General features: G+C 46.0%; 1 protein-coding gene and 1 long non-coding RNA gene across 2 annotated transcripts in view; one reads left to right on the plus strand and one right to left on the minus strand.

The window, feature by feature from the left end:
• Slit3 (slit guidance ligand 3) overlaps nucleotides 1-25,300 on the plus strand; it is a 587,052-nt gene that overhangs the window by 418,187 nt on the left and 143,565 nt on the right. The window contains exons 6-7 of the mRNA NM_011412.3: nucleotides 5,087-5,158; nucleotides 24,983-25,054. Coding sequence (NP_035542.2) covers nucleotides 5,087-5,158; nucleotides 24,983-25,054 — 144 coding nt within the window. The remainder of the gene's footprint in view (nucleotides 1-5,086; nucleotides 5,159-24,982; nucleotides 25,055-25,300) is intronic.
• Gm39705 lies at nucleotides 136-4,823 on the minus strand. Its single transcript, XR_879787.2, has 2 exons — nucleotides 3,867-4,823; nucleotides 136-832 (listed from the first exon to the last, which is right to left on the minus strand). It is a non-coding gene; the product is annotated as a predicted gene, 39705 (long non-coding RNA).

A 25,300-nucleotide genomic window follows, 5' to 3' on the forward strand; every position in this document is an offset into this window, starting at 1 on the left:
TGCAAAAACAAATTCAAATTACTTTGGACTTTTAGAATTATACAATAAAGATGGCTGGCATGCAAAAACCACAGATAGGGTAACCATCTTGCTATCTTTCAAAGGCTATCCTGTACTTAATTCTGTATTTTGGGACCTAATGCAGTCTGAATTTCTGTGACTACTCTAGGTTAATTAACCGCTAGATCCCGTGGACACGGACTTGTTTGGCTTCCTATTAAGGCTTTCCTTGTGAATTTTGTACAGATGTCCTTTGCTGATTTTGTACATTTTGTGAAGGTAGTTTTGTTCAGAAAACAGCCAGTGGTGTAAGTCCAGAGGACACCCAGTCTCCGCCGCTGCTTTGTTCACTTCGCACAGGGTGGCTGCAGCAACTAGCTGACTGGCCGGAGGTCTGTAGCTTTCTGCTGCTGCTGCCGCTGCTGCTGCTGCTGCTGCTGCTGCTGCTGCTGCTGCTGCTGTTTGGGGGTCCTGGAGTGACAGTGCCTTTAGGCTAAGTTTCACCAACCATTTGAAGAGATGCTGGGACACCCCCCGGCCCCCAACAGCGGGATAAACCCTGGTGTGCAGACCTGGCATGTGCACAGGGAATTCTAGTTGATGATTCTATTCTTCTTCCAAATACCAAAGCCTGTTTCTAGAGATTTCTATATCCCAGGTAGTTCTCATGGGAACTCGTGTGTGACATTGAAGGCTTGGGGTTTCCTTACTCTTTTTTCCTTGCTTTTTATGGCTGTTGCTGGGGGGTTGGGTGGGGTTAGTGCTGTGGACCAGCTTTTTCTAACTTGCACCTCTTTTAAGGATTGACGCAGGCTTCGTAAAAATGTCTGAACTGCAAAAATAAAAATAAAAATAAAAATGAGAACACTAAAAACAAACAAACAAACAAACAAACGTTTCTCTTCTGCTCCAATTGTGAAAATTGAAACCGCAAGCAAAATAGATAAACTGTGATAACTGGGAGAATATTACTCGTAGGATCAGGAATTCTCACAGAAGTGCTAGTGCCTGGTCTGCCCTATGAAGAGATTACGTTAAGTCCTTACTCATGCTGGTTTTCTTCCTGATTTGTTTTTTGTTTTTGTTTTTCAAAATATAAAAACTCAGTAGTCAGAGCATCGTTCCCAGGGAGTCTGTGCTTAGTCCTTATCTGACAATTTCTTTCTAAATGGGCCCTGGGACCATCTTAGCAGTCCTATTGTTTGCTGAACTAGAAGCTTCCTGGGGAAATAAGAGCGGTTAATTTAATATCGAGAAATGTTTGGGGGGCTTCTCAGCTTATTCAGAGACCATGGAGTGCAAATCAAATTAGGTATTCTGTATAATGAAACAATGGAAGTTACCTCAAAAAAAAAGAAAAAAGAAAAGAAAAAACAGCGCTTTTCCTCTTCCATCCACTGCCGTCCTAGACTTCCTAGGAAGACCACAGAAATCTCATGGTATCTCCAGATCTTTATGTGTATCCCTGCTGGGGACTGGGGCGGCTGGGCTCTGTGTCTCAGGAGGTGCTAAGCTCTGTATGGGCTCAGAGGGAAATAATCCGTAGGCATGCAAGGGTCCCAGGGCTCATGGCTTAGCACTTGCCTCCAGGGAACTGTGCTAAGCACTGGAAGACACTACTTAGCAGCCGAGAGAAATACAGGGGCAGAGCCAGGCATGCTTAGTGATCTCTTTCTGCTCACATTTCAGAAGTTCTCTTTACCCATGCCCCCTAAGTGATAGTATGCCTGGCATACTATGAGCTTTTCTTGTTCCTTTTTAAAGAGGGTCTTTGAGTGGATCTTTTCAAAGGCATGATACAGACCTTTGACCTTAGAATACACGTCAGCAGCCTCCAGCATATTGAAGTCTCAGAAACAAACTGCCACATCAAATGCTTTGGCTTCAGCTACCAGAAGATTCTTTGTGTGGTTATTAGTCCTCTATCCCAACACCGACAAAGAACTGCTGGGCTTGCATTTTTTATACCACCACCCCACCTTATGTGCTGTAGGACTTTGATGTCTCTGAGTTGTTATTTTTGGAAAGAAATAGCAATCTAGGGATAGCTGGGTGGTTCAAATAAAGACGCTTACCACCAAGTCTGGTGACCCAAGTTCAGTCCCCCAAAGCCTATGTAGTTGAAGGAAAGATCAGACTTACTCAGGTTGTCCTCTGACCCCCTCCCTAGAATAAATAAATAAGTGGAAAAGAAAAGACGTCTGTCTGAATAAATGAGGCGCCTGCTAATTTTGTTTGGGGACCCAGTGTTTATGTTAAACAACAGGACTGACTATGAGCTGTTAATTGGGCTTTTTGTGAATCCTCTGATGCTCAACTCCACAGAGCTGTACTAGCCGGGAAAGCAGAGTCAGTGATGTAGTTACCAGCGGAGCACCTCCGTAGATTTAATAACAGCGCTTCTTGAACCTGACCCTTTGACTAAAGAGAATAGTTGGGATACAGGTCCTGTTCAGCTTACGTATTGGAATGAAAGGACACCGCCTCCATTAGAATAAACATCTTCCATGCAAGCACAGTCAAGCATAAATATTTTAATCTTTGATCCATTTCATATGTGCTAAAGTAAGCGAGGAAACACACCCGCAGAGATGCTTATGCTACATCTCGGCTTTCCCTCTTATGAATAAACAAACAGGTGTCAATTTGTGCCTCCCATGGAAAATAACTTAAACATCACACAATTAATAATGGATCCCACCTTTCTGATTTTGCCTTCAATGATCAGGGACTACTTGTCCATGCCATTTCCTGATCTGGGCTTCAGGCCTCTGATGCCACACAGAGCGCAGAATTTTGTAAATCATTTTAGCCCTTCCCCCAAATTTTTAATTCACTTTCTACTGTTCTGTGGTGGGGTGTCCCCCTCACGCCCCCTACCTCTTATTTCTATAGCTTTCTCTTGAAGATTCCATTTTTTTCCCATGAGGGGAGGGGGAACTGTACATTTTAAATCTCCTCTTTGGAGGAATGAAAACTCCTTTGCAAACCCATCTACTCTCGGGGTGCTCTAATTGCAAGGACCTCTCTGAGATACACGCACACAGTTCACCACAAATTGCCATCACACCACACCTCATTCCAGTCTGATGATTTAGATATTTTTACTTGGGCGGATGGTGCTGGGGTTTTTTTTGGGTTTTTTGTTTTGTTTTGTTTTTGTTTTTGTTTTCCCCGAATTCAGCATATTTGTTGAACAATTTTTTTTGGAGCCCAAAGTCAGCCCCGCCGAGTTTCTGCTTGGTAAGGTTTGGCGGCCTTGACGCGGAGCAGAGGTTGTTGATTCATCAGCCTTTAAACTGATGATAAATCTGGAAGCTGGGCAGCAAGACTAGACTGCCCTAATAGACCCAGTGTCCACAAAGTGGCCGCCCCAGTACAGATCCAAAAAATCAGCAAAACCGTATAAAGAACAGCTCCAAAAAGATGAGAGACTGAAGAACTCAGAAAGTCCGAGGACTCTAGTGTTAGCCAGGACTTGGCACACTAGATGTAAAACTGACCCACACATCAAGGGTGCTTTTGCCTTCTGAGACTTGTGTCTTGGTTTCTTTCAATTCTGGACATTATTTGTTTAAGCCTTGAACCGCGGTGACTGTCTATCTGGGTGATGCAATAATTTCATAATATTGCATAGTACCTGACACCACGCAGGGGCTTACATATGTTCATAGCCCTACATCCGTATACCTTTGCAATGATCCTAATGCTTTAGTTTCAACTCTATCTTCCTTTGGTTATAAAATAAAATAAAGCCCTCTGTGAGAGCTACCAAATGATAGTTCCACTGTGATTGGTGGAGAGCTGAGTTGGGATTTATTAATGGAAATTACAAATCAAAATACCAGCCATGGGGAGCGACTCACCTGAAGAGGCTCAGTTTTTCATTTCCAGTGAATCTCCATGAAGAGAATTAAGAACAGCCACACTGTCAGCCTGCCCCAACTGTGGTGTCCTCTGCAGAGGACAGTAGATTGTTGGTTGCTGGTTGTCATTTTTGTGTACAAGATTCTTTTCTGTCCATTGCCGTTTGGGGAGTGAGATGAATTATATATAAGTTCGGGTGTGGTTATGATAAACGCCCCAATTTGCTACTTATCAAATAGTATACATTTTTGGCTCAGAAAAAAACCTGATGTCTGTATATTACTTCTCAACTAAAATCCCTCAGTCCTTAACTGGCATGTGTATTAGTCAAGGCATCTTTGAGAAGGGCATTATTTCCCTACACTTAGGATGGGGAAAGAGAAATTAAAAAGGAATCCTAAAATAGGTGCATTTAATTCTCCCCAATTTAAATGTAAGTGGTGCGTCTTTTAGGCAATAATGATATGCCTTTTAGTCCTCCATTACAAACACTTCCATCGATGAATTTCCTTAATGTTGATGATGGTTAGTGCAGTTTGAGGGAATCTGTATTTATTCAGAAAATGTTCCCATAGAATGACCTACCAGATGGGCCACGTAACAATGCATGGAGACATCAAACCACCACAGACATTTGGTGCTTAGAATAATAAAAAGACTATAAAATTAGATTAGTTGAGTCTAATTTGGAATTGGTATATTCCCTACGCACCCTCACCGCTCTTGGGCAGATAAAGCCTTGAGATTTAGCGCTGTGTCAAAGCCAAGACTGTAACTTCCAGTAAAAGGGAGCCGAGGGAGGGGGAGCTTGCTGGGAGGTCGCGGAGGGCAGAGCAGTGACCTCCAATGATTTACAGGCCTTTAGCTTAATGAAATTGTTTCAGTGACATGACAGTAAGAGCTCGTAATGGATTGGATGCCCTAATGTAATGAAATTACTCCCTTCTGCCTAAAAAAAAAAAAATGCGCAATTAATATTTACTGAGACCTGACAGCCTTTGGTGCGCTCGCTCGCCTGTGTAGTTCCCTCAGACAGTCAGAGAGAAGAGACAGAGCAGCGTGGCAGACAGGCGGGCTCTGCAGGAGCTCCTGGCAGGGACAAGCAGAGCCTGCAAGGGGTGGAGGGACAGGCGCTTGGTGGCCAGGGAGCCCGGCTAGCCGCCCAGCCCCTAGCCGCTGCCCCAGCTCAGCCTTCATGCTCTCCCTTGCTTTCCCACAGGCAACTGGACAATAACCACATCAGCTGCATTGAAGATGGAGCCTTCCGAGCGCTGCGCGATTTGGAGATCCTGTGAGTTGATTTTGCGATTGCTGCCTTGTGTGTGTGTGTGTGAAAGAGAGAGAGAGGGAGAGAGAGTGTGTGCGTTGTGCGGAGGAAAGAGAGGGGAACGTGTGTGCAGGGGGTCCTTGTGGGTGCGTTTCTGGGTCTTCTGCTGCAATGCTATTAAAATCGGGCACCGGGAGATCCCTCCGGCTTACCTTGCCCAAAGTGTTTGCAGGCTGCAAAGTGTGATTTCTCACCTGCCACAAACTGGGGTTCCTCGGGCAGCCGTTTCTCCCATGCTGCTGCCGTATTTGGTGGAGCCGATGGCCAGAATAGCCCCCCAGCATCTGTCTGTGTATTCAGGGAGCTGCTATTTGAGTGTGGGCATAAAGGGAGACAGGTTACAGGTCTGTGGCCAGTGACAGAGGGGTCACCACCAGAAGGTGAGTCAGAATCAGCCAGAAGCAGGGAGGGACCTTGGCACAGGACAAGGGGGAATGAGAGACAGCCTGGTAAGGTCTAGCTATTGCTACTGCTCCTGGGATCTTATCTCAGGCTTAAATTCAAACTTTAGATAGTAACCTTAAAGCGATGGGGATGAAAAGACGAGAGAAGATACTCCTCCCTGTAATCCTACCATATTTACCTTGTATAGAAACACACACACACACACACACACACACACACACACACACACACACACACAGCTGTCCTCCTGTGTCTTGGATTTTCACTCTCTCTAACTAAGGAAACCTGATTTCTGGAGAAAAGTCACTGAGGGGGTCACGTTGGGGTCATTCAACTAAAGTTGGATTGTGTTAGAAAACAGTTTGATTGTTCTCCCCAGCAGCCACACTGCTTGCTGCCCTTGATGTGAGGGAGCTCAGAGAGGAAGCAGGAAGGCGGAGTAGAACTTGGGTCAGGGGCTATGTGATTCAGTCCTTGTCCTGCCGCTAATTATGACCTTGGGCATAAGTCTCTTTGGCTCTGGGAGCCTCAGTTTTCTTTTTTGTACGATAAAGGAGTTGATTGCTCTGACTTGGGAGTGACTTGTACTCTCCAAAAGCTGCAAAGATAATCACAGTGGGTTCTAGCTTCCTAATGGTAAGAGAAGAGGATGGGCTGGGTTGAGCATCCTTGGGAAATTAAAAAAAAAAAAAAAAGTCAAAGATTTTCTGTGTCATTTTCAGTATGAGAATGAATGCCAGATAAATGAATGAATGCATTAACACGTCCCTTTGTACATAAAGAAAGGTGTACCCATTCTTCCATTACGTTCCTTTTCACCTGAAAGAGGCCAGCAGTGGGTTAGAAAGATCCCCTCCACCTTGCTAGGGAGGAAGGTGATTCTAGGAGGAATCACGGGAAATCTAAGGGATGCTGATGCTGCAAGCTGCTTGAAATCGGCTGCAAGCTGAGGACTCCTGGCATAGAAAAGACAAGACCCACAGACAGGAGAGGTCAGATTGTCAGTTCTAAGATGAATGGTCTCTCCTCACCCAAACTCTGACCCCGGAACCAGCAACAATTGCATGTCTGTGGGAGAGAGTGCCAGCTTGAATTTAGCAACCTAACCCAGGACTTCTCTTCCTGGGAAACTAGAGTTGAGAAGGAGGTGTGATTTCCCCTGCCTTCAGGAAAAGCCTGAGAGGTCGGTTAGGATCGGGTTTTTTTGCTCTTTGCCAGAGAAAACGAGAAAGATGAGAAAATTCCTTGGGAAGAATGGAGGACATGGAAGTCACAGCTGCCACAAAACATCTGTGGCGACCTGTCAGCCCCTTGGTTAGTTCTCTGCAGCAAGTGGTGTTTGAGGGAGTCTCTGGGGGGAAAAGAGCTTTAAGGATGGACTCATGTGGGTGGGAACTAGGAAGCCATGGACTTGGGTCAAGCTCTGTGACCTCTCTGGGTGTTCCTCATCTTTGAGATGAGACCACACAGAAAGGGACTCTAAATGTTGCCCTTCCCACATCTATTTCTTCCCTACCCTGTTTTCATCCTGATCAAACTCCTGCCCAGGACATATTTAGACAACCCTTCTCAGCTATTTACTTGGGGGGTGGCATGGAAACTAGATATATCAAGTGTTGCTAAGTTAAAACCTAGAAACCCATGACTAAAATAATAATAACAGTGATAAAACTAATCCAACTCTTCATCCCTCATCATTGCAGAAGGCCTGCAGTACCTGATTAGTTTATCTTCCCAATCTCAAACAAAGCCAGATCAATAGCTTTGTTTTAAGGATGCTCATTTGGCTTCTCATGGCTAAGCACTAAAATTAATCATAATCAGTTTTTCCATGGTTTTAAAAAAAATTTCCAGCAGAGGCATGGGGTTTTGAAAATATCCACCTTAATGGTGAACCATTCCAAAGTTTGCTGGAGTTGACATCTCCATTTAAGGAGCCCCTTCCCCATCCTAGACCTTGCAAGCATCATCTACGCATTGACATTTCATAACACGTCTCTGTGAACAAGTATCAGACACCATCAGAAATCTTGTCAATGAAATAATGAACAGTAACTAAGCAGAGGCATTACACACTAATAATTTTTTCAGCTAGAAAGATTTTCAAAATACCCTAGCCCTAGAGAGGTTAATATTAGGATCCTGAAAAAAGGAACAGTTTGCACATTAAGAAGAGTATCGTAGTTCAGATGTGCTGACATTACATAGTGTGTGATAGGAAATCAGGACATACTTATCTCTCAGAAAGTTCGAGAGATTTTCTTAAGAAAAGTCTGTGCAGTCAACCACTCTGAATATTTCACACTCGGTAATGCACTTCCCCGCCCCCCTTCCTGTGGGAGGAAACACCATCAATTTTCTTTGCATTGAAAAGTTGGTTTTATTCATCACATTGAACGTGAACTCAAAAGGTGAATCTGAGCAGGGACTGACCACAGTGAGGAGACAGAGTCTGGGTCCAGAATAGGGAAGGGTAAGAGGTCCCTCCTTCCTGTCTATGCTGGCTGTGCCCTATGGGGAACATGTAGTGAATGCATAGCTAGGTGTAGTGAACAAGGAAAGAGGCTGCCTCCCCGTGCTTTCCAGTCAACAGAGAGAGGAAGGAGGAGGAAGTGTAGTAGGGATGAACCTTCCTAAGACTGGTACCTCATCACAGGGGAGGAAAAATGGCAAAGTGGCTAGAGATGGCAGTACATCATGCCCACCACCATGGCCAGTGCACCCACCACCATGGCCAGTGCACCCACCACCATGGCCAGTGTGCCTGCCACCATAACACTCCCTCACATCATCTATTTGCTTGTGTTCCGCTTTCCCTCCAAGAAACTACTGTTCTCGTCACCCTCCTCTTACACTATTCCCCCACCCCACCTCAGAGAAGCCAACTAGCTGCTGAGCCGTAAGCAGGCAGCCTCTGTGACCACTGTCCCAGGCTGCCTTAGAAGCCATGTTGCAGAGGCTGGAGAGGTTAGATGCCCCGAAGCGTGGCCATGGTGTGCCGCAGGGTGGTGTGGAGTGTTCTCCAAGGGCTGAGCCAAGACAAGCTGTCAGTGCCTCTTGTCAGAGCTTCCCACAAGTGTGCAAAATTGTCCCTGGCACTCCCTTTACCCAGCTGGCAGGCCCCTCAAAGTGTGAGGCCCCCTCACAGTGCAAGGCCCCACTAAGTGTAAAATAAATCAAACGTGCAGGGGAAAATAAAGAATCTTTTTTTTTTCCTTTTCACTTACTAACATTGTAAATGCAGGGGTGATTTGGTCTCGCTCTCATTGTCTCTAGCACTCAACAGTTTAGGAGCTTTGTGTTCCACAAACTAACTCTCTCTCTCTCTCTCTCTCTCTCTCTCTCACACACACACACACACACACACACACACACACACACACACACACACTCACACACACTACAGATTTCGTCCTGTCGTGGCATGTAAAGGTCTTACTTGGGGAGCAAAGGCTTCTGTGAGGCTGACCTCCCCACATTATTCCAACGACGTCCCTCGCACCTCCACCTGGCCTGCACATCTTGCAATTCATAAACTTTTTTCACCACGTAAGTTCTGTTGTGCAGCAGCCGTGCGTGATGACGCTGCTGCGTTCGGAGTTTCCCGTGGTCAGGATGCTGTGAGCTAGGCTTCCAGCCCTCGGCAGCTAAGTTGAAAAAATGGTCAGGCACTTCTCAGAGAGACCAGGCCTCTCCCTCAGGACAGTATCCCTTTGTGAATGAAAAGCAACAACAGCTACGTTTAACTTGTACTCTAAATATTGAGAGGACAGACAAATGAAACACAGTGAGACAGGGGAGTGGCTCGGAAGGTGAAATGCTTGCTTTCCAGTGTGAGGACTTGAGTTTGATCCCCACAACTCTGACTTTAAAAAGCTGAGCCTTGGGGCATTTACTTGTAATCCCAGCCTTGGAGGAAACAGAGTCCGGTGCATCCCTAAGGCTTGCTGGCCAGCCTAGCCTACTTGGAGTATCCAAGCCAGCCAAAGACCCCATCTCAAAAACAAGATGACTGTCGCTTGTGAAACAGCATCCAAAGTTGTCATCTGATCTCCACTTGTGTGTACACACACAGGTTCAGCTAGACATATACACTAAGAATCCTGGTTAATAAGATATGTCCGTGTTTTTTTCCCTGTCATTTATAAGTGATGAAAAGATATTTTCAGATATTATTTCTAGAGTAAATGTAGCAAGTTTGAATTCCAGTAGATAATTAACACACACACACACACACACACACACACACACACAAATGAAGACTACAGATGTCAAGAAAACACACCTAGGTACCAGCTCAGTATATGGCGATCCCGTGGGCGTATAGCTAACTAATCGGTATATAGCTAATCGGTATATACAGGTCTAGAAGTCTTGCTCCTACTTGCCAATTTGGGAAATTCAGTGACTTTACTATAGCCCGTTGCTGGCAGGACCTTTAGGGGTCTCCAGAATGACCAAGTGCTGCTCAGGTAAAGTGTAGAGAAAATGGCTGGGACTGGAGGAAGAGCCATTCCTCCTAACCTTCTGCACCCTGGGTACCCCTGCCACCTAGTCTTGGTGTCCCCAAAGTCAACAGTAAGTTGTCATTAGTAAAGAGATTGGAGCCCAGAGGTCCTGGCTCCTTGGTCTGTGTTCTTTGCCTTCTTTGGGCATATATATATATATATATATATATATATATATATATATATATCCACAAATGAATAACATTTCACATTTAGAAATTGGGATCACCTACGTAAACACTGAAATTTCCAGTGTCTTTCAAAAATCCAGACTGCACTGGCAAGCCTGAGTCTGCGGTTCTGCACTGCAGTGGTCGTCCAAGGCCAAGGAGCCTCTGCCCTGCTTACGCTCTGCTCCGCCATCCACTTAGTCTCCTTTATGGTCACTGCCAACCCAGGCAACCCTGAGGTGTAATGCACTGTGTCTGACAGCAGAGTTCCAGGTGACGTGCTGCAGGCCAGAGCTTGCCAGAATTTTTGAATGGCCAAACGCAGAGAGACCTGAGCAGCATAGAGTCTAGGACTCCCGAAACTGAGCCAGGACACCCCAGGAACAGCCAGGAATGCCTCATGACTCATATCCTGTGGGGTTCCTCTCAAGAGTTAAGCTGGCCTCCAAATTCACTTTGGTTTTAAAGCAGTAGCAATTGGGCTTATGCGTCCTAACACGCCTCAGTGTTCACCAGACTCCTAATGTAGTTGTATTTCAGCCACATGCAGGCTGAGAAGTTCTTTTTCTGGTGTGAGAGGAAGATGGCAAAAATGAATTGACAAGCGTCTTGATGCTCTTCTTGCCTGTGGTGTTGCCCTGGCTGAGTGGTATGAAGCACTGGGTGGTCAAGGACAGTGAGTTCAGAAAAGCTCGACTTTAGTGCAAACAGAGATCTGTTCTTCACTTCAACTGAGTGGCCTCTACTCCAGTTAACAATAATAATGTCATAATAATATATTACATAGCATGGTGAGGTAAGATATGAGTTGTTAGGGATATTGGCATTTCCTTTGTAGTAGTAGTGGCATATCCACTACTTTTGAGCATCTGCCTTCCTTCTCAAGCATGTTTTAGACAGCAAGCTAAGACTTTAAGGGGGTGACCTTTTACTTAAGTATATGCCATGACTTTATAGTGCAGATTATATTAATCAGCTCAACCATTGAGGAGACTGAGGATCGGAGGATGTGAATTAAGTTCTCTGAAGTGACATTGGCCAGGTCAAGGGAATTCTTATTCCAGTGTTCAGCTTCATTTCTATATTAAACCTAAGCCCTTGCACTTAACTACTCTACAAAAATAACATAACTAAACATTATTAATGATGCACTGTAGTGCCCAAACTATAGGAAGAAATACATGCATCAGTGCGGCCAGTGGCCATTCTCATTGTGTAGAATAATGCAGGAACCGTGGTTTTCCTCTCTGAAAAGCCGGTTGATAGGGTTGTCAGATCTACATTTAAACCCAGCTTAATTGCCGTCACATACGGGTCAACAGAACTGCCCTACGGTTGAACATGGGGCTGGGAGGTGTTCTCAAGGAGCTGGAAGCCAGCCCACTGTCACCAAACTAGATAAAAGAGGTTCAGTCCTCCCTGGACACTGAGAGCACCCTACATATCCCTTTAGAGCTATTGTGTAGATTAAAGGAGAGGTCACTAGTGTGTGCCTAACAAAAGTAGATGGAGACTCATGAAAACTGAAGTTGGTGGACACACTTGGTACTGCTTCACTACTGCGCATAGTAGGTAGTCAGCTAAAGTACAAGCCACCCACCCAGTCAGGGTGAAATTAATAAACTAGACAGAGACCCACCACACCACAATTTCTCTACAGAATGTTGTTGTAGTCTGGCCCAGAACTAAATTAAGGTGTGGCTGTCCTAGGCTGTTAGAGGTTGAACAAGGTGTTTGACAGAAGCAGCCTTTTTTCATGCTTCTTGTGACTTTATAGTTCTCCAGCCAAATGGTGTCCTGCCCCCACCCCGGTCCTCTAATACTGAACAAAACCAGAGCTACAGTCAAAACTGGTGCATTCTAACAGATAAGCTTCGTTTTCATTCATTTACGAAATGCGTCGCCTGGGTTTCTCTGGGGGCTGCACGTTTGTCTTAACAATCCTGGAGTCGGTATTTACTCATGGCACAGTTTTGAGTTTAGAACTGTCATTGCTTAATGAACCTCTTAAAATATCCCTGAATATGATTTTTGACACTATGCTGCAAATTGCGATGTGCCCCAGACTATCAGGATTAAATTGCATTTTGTGAATTCTATCCAGCCTTCAGCATACTAGGACAGGCACTGGCTTCTCTCTAAGCTATGCTCTCTCTTGTGCTATGTAACACATCCCTCTTCCAGAGTCCCTCGGTCTCTGCGTTTGATGGTGGTCCTATGTTTAAAATAACCAGATTTTGAGAATTCTGGCTTCAGAAAAAGTTAGAAAAAAAAAAAGTAATTGGAAGTCTAAAATAATTTTTATATTTAAATAACCGACATTTTTAGTCTTTAAAGAATCTGTAATCTGATTTCATTTCTCACTTAAATAAAAGCTGGTTATGTGAAAATGCATTGGTGTATATTCCTAGATAAAGAGGTGTGCTGAGATAGCTGAATTGTTCTTTACTAACAAAGGGCTTTGAAGCAAATCCTCCTATTGATGCTGGATTTCGGGGGTTTTGTTGTTGTGGTGGTGGTTTTGTTTTGTTTTGTTTTGTGACTGGTTCTCAGGTATAAGGTTCGGGCTTCTTTTCGAATTTTGCAGCATTGTTGATTGTTTAAAAACTTGTGGAGCTAGGCATGATGGTGTACTCGTGTATTCTCAGAACCCAGAAAGGTGAGGCAAAATCAGGAGTTCAAGACCATCCTGGGCTCATCCGTGGTGAGTGCCAGCCATCTTGAACCGCTTAGGACAACCCCGTCTCAAGGAGAAAATGAGACTCCAGTCCCAACATTTAGAATTCATATGATTTCTCTATAAAATAATATATGCGCAGCCTTCATGGACTGTCTGAAGGCATGAGAGGCACGAGAGGGCACATGCCTGGCTGTAATCATGTCTAGCAACTCTACCACTAGACCTTCCAGTGAAGGAGATACCACATCTATGGGGTGTACGTGGTAGCTCCAGGTCTGGCGTGACTCTAGAGCACGGGCACATGAGAATGAATTATCTCATCACATCTCACTTCAACTAATGGAAATTGAAGCATCCACATTTAGCACCTAATGGGACAGTGCCTGTTGAGGGCTAGCTGGAAGTCTGTGTGCTGTTTGGACTAGGCATGCCTATGTATGCACTGTTCTTTTCCAGACCTGAGTCTCCAAACCTCCCTTGCTGTTGCTGTATCGTCAATAGCATTTTCTGATAGTAAAGCTAGCATCCCCTCCACCTGGCCTGCCTCTACCTTAATTTAAACATCTGGATCTTATGCCCGCAACAGAGCCATTTTCAAAACTCCTGGATTGTGATCATTACAGTCACATCTCACCAGAATCAGACCTCTGTAAACATTAGTTCAGATGGCCAGTGATCCCTTCTCTGCCTTGTAAATGACTTCTGTTTGCTGGGTACTCAACTGACTGGCAAACTCACTCCCTTGTCTGATCCCATCCGTCTCCAAATGCGAATCAGAAACACAGTATCCAGTTAGGGAACGAAGCCTAATGGTCACCCAGAAGCTGAAGCCTGCATCTGCATAAAGAGAGAAAGAAGGGAACTATTTCACTGTTTGTAACTGGTGTCACATGCCAAGTTCTGGGGACTGAAAGTGACTTGTAGAGTCGGGCCCGGTGTCCTGCCCGTGTGCACAGCTGGGAATCCAGGATACTTACAGTTGTGTTTTGAAAGCTATTCACAAGCCAGCAATGGCATTTTTACAGTCAGCACCCACCCTCCTGGAATGAGTGAAATTCAGGACTAGAAAGACCCTGGAGGGTGGGGGAATCTCTTCATTTTAAAAGGAAAAAGAATTCCCCCTGGAAAGGTTAAGTGAAGTGTTTGTAGCTATAGGAAAATTTCATGGCAGAACCAGGCCAGAAAACAGTCCTCTTGGCTCCTTATCCAATGCTTTTTTATGGCCGTCTGCTTCTCTGTATTACCAGACAGGAAACAAAAATTAGTGAAGCCAGACTCTGTGTCCTGTCTGTAGCATCATCCCTTGATCCCTGGGCTTGCTGGAGGGAACATTTTGCATTCTGCATGAGGACAACACCCTGCCTTCCTAGGCCCGTCCAAGCATATGTTCACTGCCAAGGAAAGAGCCACCCCGGTGTCTCTGCCTAGTTAGAGGGTAGCCTGGAAGGGGATCCCAGGTCATCATTCCTCAGCTAACATCAGTGATTGGAGGCTCAATTAGTAAATCCTAGAACAACCCTCCCCCCCACACACACACTTGTTTCTGTGAGCACAGAGAAGCCAAGGTGTGAATTGTATCTAGCTCTCCAGCAGAGTCCCTCCCCACTATGAATATCAGAGATCTCTTTGGGTCTCAGCCTAAGAATAAAGCCATAAGCCCACTGTGTAGTTTCTCTGAAGTAGCTCCATTGCAAACTGTATACAGGCAGTGACTCAGTGGGCCGCCGTAGGACTGAGGAGTGGAATTCTTGGACAGGCAGGGATGCACCTGCCAGGAGGAGCAGTCTTCCTTCCCCTAAGAACAGAACATCATGGATGCTTGTCACCAAGTAATAATCATGGAGTAGAAGACACCGTTGTATCAGGCTGGGTTGTTTAAAGACAGGACATCTGAGTAGCAGGTTTCCAGGGAATGTTTCTAGGGGAAAAGCTGCCCCTCAGGGGATGACATGCAGAGGGAAATTTTAACCACTTTCCGTGGTGTCATCAAGAGAGTTAGTCTTAATATGTGTGTGCACGTGTGTGTTTGTGTGTGTATGTGTGTGAGTTTGTGAATGTGTGTGTGTGAGTGTGTGAATGTGTGTGTGAATGTGTGTGTGAATGAGTGTGTGAATGTGTGTGTGTGAGTGTGTGAATGTGTGTGTGTGTGTGTGTGTGAGTGTGTGTCCTAATTCAAATTGTTCAATGTTTAAGTCAGAACATAAAATCTGGCCCCTGTAAACCAAATCTACTTCCCAGGTATTTGGTTCACTTAATGGATTTTGTTTCTATAGGTGAGTGTTGCCAATCTTAAAAGTGCAAAAGATTTCCTATGAAAATCCTGCAGGATTCACATTTCTCTTTAAAGAATCAAAGGAAATCCTGGAAACACTGTGCCTCAGCTTAGCCCAGGGTCTGGAAATTCGAAGTGACAATCCATTTAGGAAGGCTGCATTTACTGCAGTCACTGTGCAGCCCACTTGTGCAGATAATTGAGTTGTCTTGTCCCCTGGTTTAGCACAGAAGGCTGTTCAATTCGGACATTTATTTGTATCAAAAGATGCCCCAAACACCACCCTTCTTATCTTTAAACAACCCATCCATTTGGTAAATGTTTACAGAGTCTTCCCATGTGTCAAACATGCAACTAGGCCCTGCTTGTATAATGAAGCAAAAAACAGTCTTTCTAGGGCCAGAGAGATAACTCAGTGGTTAAGAGCATTGACTGCTCTTTCAGAGGTCCTAGGTTCAATTCCCAGTACCCACATAAAGGTGGCATCTGTAACTCTGGTTCTAGGAGACTTGGTACCCTCTTCTGTGCTCTGTGGACACCAGGGGCACACACAATGAACATATATACATTGCAGGTAAAATACTGATACACATAAAATAAAAATAAATAAATCCTTTAAAAAGAAAGCAGATACAGTCTGTCTTTATCAAGATGGTGTGACATCCCGTTATTGAGTGTGTAATCACTAGCCTCCTTCCTTTCTAAGTGAGACACCAAGTAGAGCTGAGATTTTAAAAATGTTTCTATTTCTTCTCTTCTTGATTCCAAACTCATCTGCCCACTATAGAAGTTGGAGGTCACTCTTGCATCCGGGGCCCACCGCAGATACCTTGGCATAGTGACAATTGTCTGACTCCTGCACAGGGCAGTTTCACGGCCAAGATTTCATCCTATACACAACAAAAGGGAACAGGAAGATCACTGCTTTCTTAGTCACTTTACACCCTGTGGCATATTGGTTTTGGGTTAAGCAAGCTGTAAAGCGGTTGGACCATTCCGAACCACGGCTCCTATCTGTGAATGAGTTCTTCAGAGTGCCCTCACCAAAGACACCAGGGCACGATAAATACTTACACAAGCAGGTTCCAGGCCAAGCAAATGGCAGCGTGTGAGGGCTTGTCTCTCTCTCTTCTGCTTCTCCCTCTCTATTTTTCAAAGTATCTTCTCTTTCCCTCTCTTAACTCGGAGGCTCTGTTGAGTGGATGGAGATGAACTCCTGTCTGTCATAATCTGAATCCATAATGAAAGAAGAACCGAAGACAAGCCCTTTTGTCAAGGAATCCTCCTCATCAAAGACCCAAATTGGCAGCTGATTGTTTTTATTTATTTCTGTAGGTTTTACATGACACCTGGAGACCATTTAAAATGTTACTTGGCGGTGAGCGCTGTGTGTTTAAAAATAACACTCACCCAGTGCCAAATCACTTTAGAGTCGGGTACAAATATTGAGACAAAAACCCCAGCTGTTATTGCTTTGGCTGCTAATTTGAGGTGTCAGATGAGAGCCCGGCTGCTATACGTCAGTGAATAAGGCCCCTTGTGAGATCATTATGTTTTCTAACAGTTGAGAGTAATGGTCCAATCAGTGCGGCATCAGTTGCTTTCATTATATGCCCACACAATGGTTATGAGCTTTAATTTAAACGATCCACAGGGAGATCAGGGAACGTGGTATTCCGTAGCACCCAGGATAGCCGAGAGCAGGTAGTGGAGGTTCGGTGACTGCCTGTCATCCTTCTCCTGCCTCGTCTGACCGCAGAGCCCTACTTCTCAGTCCAGTAGGAGAAAGATTGGCTTAGGTTAAGGAGCTTTTGGTTCTGTGGTGTGTTTGTAAATGCCCATTCGGCTTAGACAACTACATGGGCCGTGATGACTTTTGGTAACATTTTCACCTATTGACCTGACCAAGCCTTTTCTTTAAAAGGCATTGGGTCACAATTATCTTCTCCTTCGTGTAGCCTCAATGGCTCCCCCACACTGCTGTAGCTCTTCCTCTTCATACAACAAGAGCAGGGCTGTTTTCTCTGAGCAGCCTCAGCAGTGAGCCTTGCCCCTGACATGTCAACCACAGTGAAGAGGGTCCAGCACAAAGCAATATAACCCACCTTCACCATGTAATACTGATAACTACAGACCCTGATGACATACCTGGCCGTGAACAGTCTCTACAGCATGGCAGTGTGTATACCGGGCACAGTTCCCGTGGGGTAACAAATGAGCATAAGGTTTGGATTACTGGGTGTTAGGAGAAAGAAATGAGATAGTGTGTGCACAGTGCCCAGGCCGTGCAGGCATGGTGTCAGCATCATTACTGCTATTGTGACTGTCTGTCATTATGGTCACCTTCACTGGCAAGTCTGGGCAGTCCTACCTCAAAGCACTATTCTCTCCGGACAGGTTGAGCTCAGCAGCAGAAATGAGGGAGATGGTGAGAGAACATTTAGCATTTGTTTGAGATTTTCTCAAAGGATTAACCACCATCTCTTCTTCCTTCCTGACTTCTAGAGTTGGCTAGAGCGTTAGAAACAGTACAGAGCTAGGAGAGACGGTGAATCCCGCCTCCCTATAAGAGAAACAGTAGAGAGAGCTTCATTCACAAAGGCTGACTGTTGAAGGGTGCCTGGGGTAGCCATAGTCGGGTACAGGCTTAGTTACAGGTGTCTATCTCAAGTTCAGTGGGCTCAGCGGGCATCAGCGTATACTCTCTGAGGACCAAGTCTGCAGAGACAAGCCACGAGCACGCTGCTAAGAGCTGAGTGAGCAAACACTCACTTCAAGATTCCACTCCTAAGATCTCAAGGAGTGTAAGGACTTGGTCAGCCGCCACAAGTTCTTCTTATTCCTGGTGCATGATGGTTGCCAGAAGAAAAACAGCCAATTTTGCTATAACATATGAGCCAGAGAAGAGAACCAGCCATTTAGGAAGAGCCCTAAAGACTTGAGTTTCATTCCCTTTGCCTTCCCTGAGCCAATCGAGACGGAGGGGAAGCCAGGGACTCCCTGTCCCTCCTCTTAAAGTTCATAGGCTGCCAGAACCTCTGCCGTGCTTCACAGTCCCCCTTGCCAGTAGTTTAGATGTTTCCCACAGGGTCTAGCCCCAGTATTTATACTCAGCAGGCTCCTCTGTATCCTATGAATTCAACAGAAGCACTGTTGGAGGTCATTCTAGCTTTCAGGCATGAGACACATCAGCCATGCTCAGGCTCACTTTAAATAAATGTGGCTGCTGTTGATTCACCAAGGTGACCATCGAGGAAGGAGCCACCTCACTTATCTGGGCTTAGGGAGAGAGAAGAATTCTGCTTGGAGGCAGAGAATGAATGGGCCAGTCTACCGAGCGAGTCCATCAGATCCTAGGAGTCTGGCTGTCTGGAGGGGGTGACTATCAGAGGGGTTCTCAGAACCCAGGAAAGTTGGCCCAGGGGGAGGCTGCATAGTTGCATTCACCACAGATGCCTGCTTTTGTAATTATGTGATACACTCGCACAATAGCTCACAGATAATATTGTTGCATTAGAGCCAATTACATGGTGTTATGGACACACAACATGCAGATTACACCCAGAGCCAAGAAAGCTCAGAGTGATAAAGCGATGGCCTAATGGGAGGAGACAGAGGGAAATGTCAGCCTTATTAAGGTTGCCAGGGTGGAGTGGATGTAGCTGGTCAGAGCTCCTTAGATCAAAGATGGCTATCTTGCTGACTCAAGAGAGAACTGCACATGGGCACCCAGCAGAGACCAATAAAGAGCTGGGGGCAGGGCAGGGGGAGGGCAGAAGCCACACCAGATGTCCCCAGTGGTGGTTACAGCCTCCTGTTCCTAATTGGGAAAGCACCATCCCTGCCATAAGATAGGTCTTCGGTTGTCCAGTATACTGACCTGCATACTTACCGGCAGGAGAGTCTGTTCTCAGCTCCCCTCTTTGTTCAGTGAGTGTGGATTGTGACGTTAGCCAGGTGTGGTGGCACACACCTATAATGACAGCTACTTGGGAGGCTGAGGCAGGAGCATTGCAAATTCAAGGGCAGCCTGGGCAACTTGTTGAGATCCTGTCTCAGAACTTAAACTAGAAACAAAAGTCTGGGGGAGGAAATCAGTAGTGTCGTGTTGTCTTGCATGCCTCAAACCCTGTGTTTTGAGCCCCAGGAGAACAAAAAGAAGTGGCTTGTGTAAGGAGCCTCTGGAGGAGTCGGTAATATGGACTGCGTGGCAGTCTGCCCCAAGATTTCTACTCAGACGATCTGAGTGGACCTAGACGCATGGCTAACATTCTTAGGTGATGTCACTGGTCCGTGCTCTGAGAATCACTTCCCACTTCAGTTCCTTATCTAGCCCAGTGTGGATACACCTTGTATCGGCCCTGGCCCCCACATAACACTACAAGCATTGAAGCTCTCAGGTCAGTCCAGGATGGGAGCATGGTGTGCTGGCTAGGAGTTTAACTCTCCGCCTTTGGATCTGTTAATTACCACCATTGGATTCCTAGAATTATTTGGGCCTTTTTTTGTTTCTCAGTTCTAATAATGCCTTTGACCTAATCCCCTAGTTTTCCTGAATAGCTCTGGCTTACTAGGACTTATTCCCTGGCAGACACAGGATCAGAATGGCAGAGCCTGATAGTAAATATTTTAGGCTTCACATAAAGCCTGAATGTCGCAGACAGCGCAAAACTAAACAAATGGAACTTTATTGACAAAAGCTTGCTTATGGGGTGGGATTTGGCCTGTTTCCAGCATCTGGAGCTAACTGCCATGAGCATTATGCCCTTGTGCATTCATTGTTATGGGTGAGCCCCTGTCTTGCCACAGTATCCCAACATTTGACTTAGAAACTGCAGGGCACCCGAATATTATATGTGCCTTATGGTAGAAATAGTGAACTCTCTAATCCTTTGTGGCTTGAAAAAAATAATTAATTGTATTATTTATATGTCTATGGATGTTTCAACTGCTATATATGTGTGTGTGTGTGTGTGTGTGTGTGTGTGTGTGTGTGTGTATGTATATGTATATGTATATGTATATGTATATGTATATGTATATGTATATGTATATGTATATGTATATAGAGAAAGAGAGATCAGGTTTCCTCAAACCAGAGTTACAAACAGTAGTGAACCGCCATGAAGATGCTGGGAGAGCAGCTGCCCCTGGAATAAAAGAATCTAATAGACCCTTTCTAATGCTCACAATCACAGGGTCCACAGGCAAGTGTGGCATTGGTCACTTTTATTAGACGGCTGTGCTCCAAGTATAACAGAGCCTAAGGGCCAATGGGCTGGCATTCAGACCTCAGCATTGAAGACAGCATTTATAGTGGAGTAAGGACCTAATAAGAGAGACATAGAAAGGGGTGAACTGTCACTTCAACCTTGTGAGGAGGAGAGATGTTTCCAATAGGCTTGAGGTTGCCGTGCCCTTTAGGAACCAAGTGTCCTTTGGAGTGGTTGAAAATGGGGGAGGCCCAGATATCCTGAAATTAACAGAATCCTATCTGGAAAAGATGGGCTGGTGGACTAGAGCGCTGACTGCTTTTCCGGAGGGTCCGAGTCTATTCCTAGTACCGAAACGGTAGCTTACAGCCATCTCTAATTCCAGTTCCAGGGGATCCAGTGCCGCCTTCTGCTCGCCACAGGCACCAGGCATTAAAGCAAAATACTCGTCCACATAGAAAAAAAATTAACAGGATAAATGTAACCCCAGATGTGAGCTTGAACCCTAAAGCAAAATGCTGACTTAATGGTATTTACTTAGAGAAGAAACCTCCAATCTTCTCTGGATAATTTGGAAGAAGAACGATTTCTCTGCATAGCTTCCAAAGAGCAAAGTGGCTGAAGGTGGACCCAGCGTGGCTTCTCAGGGGAATGGCGGTAAATACATGAGGATGACAAGGTCACTGTAGCACAGAGTCAACCAACTGTGGGGAAGTGGAGTGGGGCATTGGCAGGGGGAGCCTTTTGTTTTCTGCTGCTAAGGCTTGTAAAACATGAGGTGACAGGAGGGTGGGGCAGATTTCCTAGCTTTAGGTCCAGAGTAGATGTGAGGACAGATAAGGACTTTACCTCAGTGGCAAGCTTGCCGAAAAGCAAACGGCAGTGGCTGAGTCAGGAAAGAAAGAACAGCCAGTCCAGAATTCACCAACAGCTAGTGTGCTGCCCACGCAGGACCCTTAGCCTAACCCTAACCCTAACCCTAGCCTCTGACTGCTCGTCTCCAACGTGGGGCTACTCATCCTGACTTCAGAGTACTAGCTGTACCAAATGAGACTCTGTAAAGCCATGGTAGAAAGGTCTGACCAAAAGCCATAGTAACAGCAGTGACAATCACTGGATTTCAGTTCTGAGCCCCACCCCCTCCACCACCCCCGTACTAAGTGCTCTATTTACCTTATTTCAAGGGATTAGTGGTTGGCTACATAGCGGCCTCCCCATCCCAACATCCTCATCTCAGAACTCTGTGGGGGTCACACTCAATGGTCAAAGGGTGAAAATGAGACCAAAGTAAAGATCTTATGGGCAAAGAGATGACCCAAGGAAGGGCGTGTGGAATGTAGACTTCCCTTCAAGTTACAATATCGAGAAAACAAACTTCCACCCCAAAGACTCCCCAGAAAGTGCACTCTCCTGGACCCTCTTTAGAATTAGGGTCTCCAGACTGTAGGAGAATATATCCAAGCCTCCAGCGTCATGGTCATCTGTTACAGCAGCAGCAGGAAGCCTTACACACATATCCCTGCGATCACACTTGCTTGGATTTAAGTCAATAGAGGAACTGGTGTGACTTCTAGGCATATTCTCAACTTCCCATGAGTGCAAGGCCCACACTTTACCTTTCCACCCTTCAGTGAGAGGGACCGAAGGGTAAGATCCAGAGCCACAGCCTAGAGCCTACCTCTGTATAAGAGGCTCATGCTCTGTGAGATCATTATTACTCCTGGTTGCAAAGGAGAAAAGTAATGAGATCCTGAAAGTTATCCACAGTGGCGTAGGCTATAAACGGCAGAGCCAGACTCTAACGAGGGCTCTGCCTTTGAGGCCCATGTTCACCGGCTCTGCCCCTCATGCCAGCTCTCCCATTGAATGCCAGCTGCTTAGGCAGGACCTAAGAGCCAGACAGAGCGTGGTGCTCCCTCCCTGGGCCAAAGCTGCCAAGACCAGAAATCAAAAGAATCTGGTGTTTCTTAGCAAACCGGCAACCGTGGCTTCCAGTGCAATCAGTGTGTCTAAGAGGTTAGCAACCTTCTGACATCCCCGGGCCGCCAGACTCAAGCAACAAATCATGAAAGTGTGAATACTGTGTTTAGTCATTTGAGCTCTGGAATAATTGCCATTATCGTAAATGTTTTATAGCTCTCATTACGGCTCACATTTAAATATCAGTGTAGTAATACGTTAATAAGTCATTGCTGCTGGGCTACTGCTGGATCCTGTTCCAGCTGAAGCCTGAGTTGTAGCTGCCCCGTGTCTGCAGCCAAGTGGTGAGGGTAACTGGCGCGGCCTGTTGAGCCGCCTTGGACTTTGCCTTTGAGGACTGAAGAGGATGCTCAGAGTTCTGTTCAGTATTCATTCTGCAAACCTAACCACAGGCAGGCAAAGTGGCTTTTCTATTTTGCCATAGCTGCTAAGCTCTGTAGGTGGGATCTGAACCCAGCGCTCACTTGCTCCCTTCCTGGCTCTGTTCTTTGTAGGCACTACCTTGCACATAATGCTGTCCCCTGAGCGGAGAGCCTGAAATTCTAAGGTGATTGGAAAAGTCACGGCTTTGCTTCTCTCCTGGAGACTTACTTTCCTGATCCAGAAGAGAATGGCAGGCAGCCCAGCCTAATGGGGGCGATGAATTCTTAGGTACTATTATCTGATTGAAATACTCCAAAGGCTCTCTGGGTGGGTGGGCAGACAGACAGACAGACACACACACACACACACACACACACACACACACACGGTTTTCAAGTGAGTTTGTGTATCTCTATTGAATGCCTAACATAGTACCAGATACACAGTGCATATCCAGTGAATGTCAGAGGGTGGGGAGGCGGGGACAAGAAATAGGGTCTTTCTTTTTTCTGTGTGCCCCCACCCCAACCTTCCTCCTGTTGGCCAAGCAAGTAATGGAGAGACCAAGGCATCTGAGGAATGTATTTGTGTGGCAGATGTGATCACTGGAACTCGGCTTGGGACTAAGGTCACAAGGGCTGGAGAAGTAATCTGTAGGACCCCCTTGGGTTGGGGCGTGTGGTGAAACACATTGGATGAAGCACACTTTCTCTTTGGAAGGTTGAAGTGGGGGGATAGAACACTCCAGGATAGGACTAGATTCTCTCCAGTGTGGTCAGTAAATTGATGGTCAATATTTACTGAGCACATATGACATGTCCTGAGTCTGTAGCTCACAGGGAAGGAAGGTGCTTTAAGATGAAGGTAATATATTTGGCAAGAGCCCACAGCCCAGACTTCTTGACTACCAATGGCCCCTTCTTGAGCCAGTGAAGACTAATGGCGGCCTAGAGGAGAGTAAGAGAAACAGGGTTAATGAGAAGAGAGTGGGATCATGTCTCTGGAAAAAAAAAAAAACACCAAAGAAAAGAAAGACCCAGGAGCAAGTGGGCAGGCAGGGTGAAGTGCAGACCAAAGGCAAGATCCAGTTCTTGCTCTTTGGAATGCAAAGAAGGCAGGGGTGGGGTGGGGGTCAGAGCCTGAGAACCAGGCTTTGCCTCCCAGGCATTGCCGCCCCTCCAATGTGTAGTCACTGACTTGAACTACAGAGAGCTCTAACCTGAACTGCAGAAAGCCTCTGCAGAGAGCTTTCCCACAATGCCATACTCCTCTGTGGGTCTTTTTAGTGGGTAAACTGAGGCAGTACTTTCTTCGATCCTGGTTTCAATTCTTCAGCAGCTGCATTTCCTTAGTTCCAGTTGTACAACTCACATCTTCTCCTTGCTTTTCTCTGTCAAAGGGACGAGCCGGTCCTAACACTGTCGCATGGTCAGGGAGAGCACCGGAAAGAGGAGAGTTAGCTCCTGAGATAAGATACAGCTGGAATATCCTGATTAACATAGCATCATGTACAGGCAGTGTGCGTGCTGAACAGAGAAGGGTGGAGCGGGAGAGGGCGTGGTCAAATCCCACCTACAGTGCTGAGCAGCGGTGGCAAAGCTGGAAAGTTGCCTTGCTGGGCTGCAGCTCAGCTCCGACATCTGTAACAAGAGTGTAACATCTCCTTTGGGGGTTCTGCACTACCAACCAAAACGAGCAGATCTTCCCTCTCTCCCTAAGAGAGAACAGTCGCCTGTAACTGACTTGTCCCTGTAAGCGTTAACGATGCTGGGGCTGGAGAGCTAGCTCAGCCATAATTTGTATGTACTGCTCTTGAGGAGGACCTAGGTTCCTCTCACAGCACCCATGCCAGGCAGTTGCAGGGGTATCTGATGCCTCTGACCTGTGTGGGCACATGACCCGCATATGTATTCATACACATGATTCAAAATACAATGCATCTTTGAAAACAAAAAGGATTAAAGATGTTGTAATGAGCCACCCAACGCAGCGAGATTGAGTCATGGGTTTACTGTTCAGGGACGGTGGGGGACCCCACATGAAAACAGGAATGTGGATTCCCCATCGTCTACAGGGTTTCCACTTGCCTCTAGAGTATTGGCTCTTCAGTTCTTACTGTTGGCTTTGTCTTTTACAGCCACACACCTATGAATGTCTCAGGGCCCCTCATTCATAACGTTATTCTCTATCTCTACAGCACCCTCAACAATAACAACATCAGCCGCATCCTGGTCACCAGCTTCAACCACATGCCGAAGATCCGGACTCTGTGAGTAACAGCTCTGCTTCCTCCCCGCCTACCTTCTCTCTCTTTCTCTCTCTCTCTCTCTCTCTCTCTCTCTCTCTCTCTCTCTCTCTCTCTCTCTCTCTTTCTGTTTGTGAAACCTACTGGGCTGCAGATGGGCACACAGTTCCCATATTCAAAGTCATACAGCAGGTGGGGACTTGGTGTCCCCAGGAGCAGGGCAGAGTTGTGGTTCATCCATGCTTCCTAGCTGCTGATCTGTACAGGGAA

This window comes from Mus musculus, chromosome 11, assembly GCF_000001635.26.
Source record: "Mus musculus strain C57BL/6J chromosome 11, GRCm38.p6 C57BL/6J".
Taxonomy (NCBI): Eukaryota; Metazoa; Chordata; class Mammalia; order Rodentia; family Muridae; genus Mus; species Mus musculus.